The sequence below is a fragment of the Oncorhynchus masou genome, unplaced genomic scaffold (assembly GCF_036934945.1).
Source record: "Oncorhynchus masou masou isolate Uvic2021 unplaced genomic scaffold, UVic_Omas_1.1 unplaced_scaffold_461, whole genome shotgun sequence".
In the NCBI taxonomy this organism is placed as follows: Eukaryota; Metazoa; Chordata; class Actinopteri; order Salmoniformes; family Salmonidae; genus Oncorhynchus; species Oncorhynchus masou.
The window spans coordinates 217,774-219,272 of record NW_027011005.1 but is presented as its reverse complement, the minus strand read 5'-3'; the positions used below and the strand labels follow the sequence as shown (position 1 = coordinate 219,272).

The window sequence follows — 1,499 nt, the reverse complement described above, 5'->3', positions numbered from 1 at the left end:
TACAGGGTCCATAACTACAACCTGGGGACTAGTACAGGGTCCATAACTAACCTGGAGACTAGTACAGGGTCCATAACTAACCTGGGACTAGTACAGGGTCCATAACTAACCTGGAGACTAATACAGGGTCCATAACTAACCTGGAGACTAATACAGGGTCCATAACTAACCTGGGGACTAATACAGGGTCCATAACTAACCTGGAGACTAGTACAGGGTCCATAACTAACCTGAGGTACAGGGTCCAAGTAACTAACTCGGGGTACAGGGTCCATAACTAACCTGGAGACTAATACAGGGTCCATAACTAACCTGGGGACTAGTACAGGGTCCATAACTAACCTGGAGACTAGTACAGGGTCCATAACTAACCTGGGGACTAGTACAGGGTCCATAACTAACCTGGAGACTAGTACAGGGTCCATAACTAACCTGGGGACTAGTACAGGGTCCATAACTAACCTGGGGACTAGTACAGGGTCCATAACTAACCTGGGGACTAGTACAGGGTCCATAACTAACCTGGAGACTAGTACAGGGTCCATAACTAACCTGGGGACTAGTACAGGGTCCATAACTAACCTGGGGACTAGTACAGGGTCCATAACTAACCTGGAGACTAGTACAGGGTCCATAACTAACCTGGAGACTAATACAGGGTCCATAACTAACCTGGGAACTAGTACAGGGTCCATAACTAACCTGGAGACTAGTACAGGGTCCATAACTAACCTGGGGACTAGTACAGGGTCCATAACTAACCTGGGGACTAAGTACAGGGTCCATAACTAACCTGGAGACTAGTACAGGGTCCATAACTAACCTGGAGACTAGTACAGGGTCCATAACTAACCTGGGGACTAGTACAGGGTCCATAACTAACCTGGGGACTAATACAGGGTCCATAACTAACCCTGGTCCATAACTAAGACTAGTACAGGGTCCATAACTAACCTGGGGACTAGTACAGGGTCCATAACTAACCTGGGGACTAGTACAGGGTCCATAACTAACCTGGAGACTAGTACAGGGTCCATAACTAACCTGGGGACTAATACAGGGTCCATAACTAACCTGGAGACTAGTACAGGGTCCATAACTAACCTGGGGACTAGTACAGGGTCCATAACTAACCTGGAGACTAGTACAGGGTCCATAACTAACCTGGGGACTAATACAGGGTCCATAACTAACCTGGAGACTAATACAGGGTCCATAACTAACCTGGGGACTAATACAGGGTCCATAACTAACCTGGAGACTAGTACAGGGTCCATAACTAACCTGGAGACTAGTACAGGGTCCATAACTAACCTGGGGACTAATACAGGGTCCATAACTAACCTGGAGACTAGTACAGGGTCCATAACTAACCTGGAGACTAGTACAGGGTCCATAACTAACCTGGGGACTAGTACAGGGTCCATAACTAACCTGGGGACTAATACAGGGTCCATAACTAACCTGGGGACTAGTACAGGGTCCATAACTAACCTGGG

The 1,499-nt window shown here is 47.5% G+C and overlaps 1 protein-coding gene across 1 annotated transcript in view; it reads right to left on the bottom strand.

Annotated features, from left to right (window-relative positions):
- The window catches only part of LOC135535210 (coiled-coil domain-containing protein 81-like), a 27,047-nt gene extending 26,124 nt beyond the window's left edge, over positions 1 to 923 (bottom strand). The window contains exon 1 of the mRNA XM_064961910.1: positions 914 to 923. Coding sequence (XP_064817982.1) covers positions 914 to 923 — 10 coding nt within the window. The remainder of the gene's footprint in view (positions 1 to 913) is intronic.
- Between the last annotated feature and the right edge of the window lie 576 nt (positions 924 to 1,499).